General features: G+C 42.2%; 1 protein-coding gene across 1 annotated transcript in view; it reads left to right on the plus strand.

The window, feature by feature from the left end:
- LOC101860216 overlaps window positions 1-2054 on the plus strand; it is a gene marked incomplete at its 5' end in the record, with an annotated part of 56010 nt that extends 53956 nt beyond the window's left edge. Inside the window, 1 exon segment of the mRNA XM_005089744.2 lies at window positions 896-2054. Within this exon segment, the coding sequence (XP_005089801.1) occupies window positions 896-922 (27 nt within the window). The 3' untranslated portion in view covers window positions 923-2054.
- Between the last annotated feature and the right edge of the window lie 333 nt (window positions 2055-2387).

The raw sequence follows: 2387 nt of genomic DNA on the forward strand, positions 1-2387 counted from the left end.
TCCATGTGAGCCCTGAGCCCTGCAGATGGTCAGGGTGGTGGAAGGTGTGAAATTTCATCTGTAGCGGTGAAAGTTTTCGACTGGCACTCCAGCATGGAAATGTTCGTCGGTAGCCCAGAGGCCAGGGGTGTGAAATTAATTAATTTGACCAATGCCTGCCGCTCTGATCGTGCGGCCAGCGGAGAAAAAGTTCCTTGAATCATTGTAACATGTACGGGAGGGTAGCAACTGGTTGATTGTGCTTATTACACCGATGAGTGGGGCTAATAGTGGAAGCAAAGGAGATGCTCAATCGTTTCTTTTTTTTTTTTTTTTTTTTTTTGAACAGGTCAAACAGTTAGTCCCCTCATGAAATACAAGCACTGATGGCAATGGATAAGCGGGACTGACGTATGCCATAATCAGAGAGGTTAGGATAGCACTTTGAAAGCATGACGTTTTGGCCACTTTTTGCCAACCGGGCCTTGATCCCGCTCGCTGGGCCTGTCCTCTGGTACCCCCCTCCATCCATTGCCCTCTAAATTCCCCCTGTTTAATTAAGACTGAAAATGGGAAAGACGGATTTTTTTTCTGTCTCCAATTGCTATTCAGTCTTACACAGGTTTGACTGCACCTTGTCATAGGGAGTAGTAGTAGTATAAGGTTTTACGGCGCTCGCAACTGCTAAGGTCATATGAGCGCGCTCATAGGGAGTGCCTTTTACTGGTGTGCTGTGTGTGTATGTTCGTGTGTGTGTGTGTGTGTGTGTGTGTGTGTGCGTACGTACGTGTTGGTGAGAGTATTTTTGTGTGTCGGGGGGGGGGGGGTGCGTGCGTGCGGGTGTGCGAGTACTGTATCATCTATATTGTTTCAACCTTATAATACTCAAACGCAGACGAACCCATGTCCTCCACAGGCTATCCGCAACAGGGGCCGAGGTTAACCTCTTGACCGTGACGTTCTACTGACCACCAGATGCCCATTGTCATCCCCACGTGTCGTGTCTGCCATGAAATCGTCCACAACACCCAGATGGCATTTGTGTGACATCTTGGTGAAATGAGGTGCTTCTCGAAATAATACTATTGAAGAAACGGACATTTTACCACCCGTTGAGCAATTCTATTCTTTTATATAGTTGGGGGGTTTTTTGGTAGAAGTGGGGAAGAACACCTTTTATATCCGTATAAAGTCGCATCTATGGGTGAATTCTACGATCAAAGGCATAAAAAATGCAAATTTGCAGATGCCAAGAACACTAAAGCTTTAGAAGTTACCAAACTTTGATGGACATTTTCTCTCTGATTTTTATCTATAACACCTTGCAACCCCTACCCTTGTCAATGGCAAATGTGTTAACTTCTTTTCAAGATGGATGGGTATTTTTCCTTCAAAAGCAAGACAAATGAATACGCTTTGAAATTATACCAACAACTCCGTGTAAAGTTATGCCCAAAAATTGACGAGCACCTGATTCCACTGCGTCGTGACACATTTACTGAGAGACCAGATAACGTCGCAACTATCACATACATGTATGCCTGTTGTGTATGAGAGTATATGTCTGTTTCACTTCTGATTGTTGGCGAAAACTTCAGGGTCCTTGAAGGAATGGGAACATAAATAAATACTTTAGAGAGTGCGTATTGAAGGTTGGTTATCTCAGTGCAAAAATGATTGCCGTCATTAATTAAGACACGAAATTTATTTCTATTTTGTTATCACTTCAAGGACTTTCGGTGTCCATTGATTCCACTTTTGGTTTTGATAAAGTTTCATTATCCGCACATCCCTGGAGAGTTTGTTGTTATTTATCATTGGAGCATGCATTCTTTTTGCCATTCACAGAGTTCTTGGAGCATTTTTCAAAATGCGGATATCATCCTTTGTAGAAAAGATTTAATCTTTACGCACTACAGTTCTCGAAGATATCAAAATAACATTGCCGTATCTTAAAGTATAGCGAAAAATATCCCTCTGATGTACTTTATTTTTTTCCAGATTGATCTCTTTACATTCCCAACAAACCGTATTGTTGTGCAACTTTTTCAATAAACGTCATTTCGAGTCCTGTAGTTGTCATTGTCTCCATTTTTCTGTCAGTGTATGTGCTTAGTTTAAGTTTAATCTCGCACTTTATTTTATTTAGTTTTTAATGTTTGAAGGGGTTCCTTATGTCCAATTCAACGTGGCTTGGACATTAAATATAAGTTTTGCATCAGCCCCTGACACCAAAATAAAAGACACATGCTTGGAAAGAACGTCAGAGGTATAGAGATATGTTGACCTGTATCACCTGTGTGAAGCATAGACAGTGTACTCTTTCTAACACCAACACCATGAACGTGAGCTGTACCTTTTTCCCGCACCCAGACACCAACCTGCAGTCCCAACCAGCCTCGTCCAGC

The sequence above is a fragment of the Aplysia californica genome, unplaced genomic scaffold, assembly GCF_000002075.1.
Source record: "Aplysia californica isolate F4 #8 unplaced genomic scaffold, AplCal3.0 scaffold00009, whole genome shotgun sequence".
NCBI classification, from domain to species: Eukaryota; Metazoa; Mollusca; class Gastropoda; order Aplysiida; family Aplysiidae; genus Aplysia; species Aplysia californica.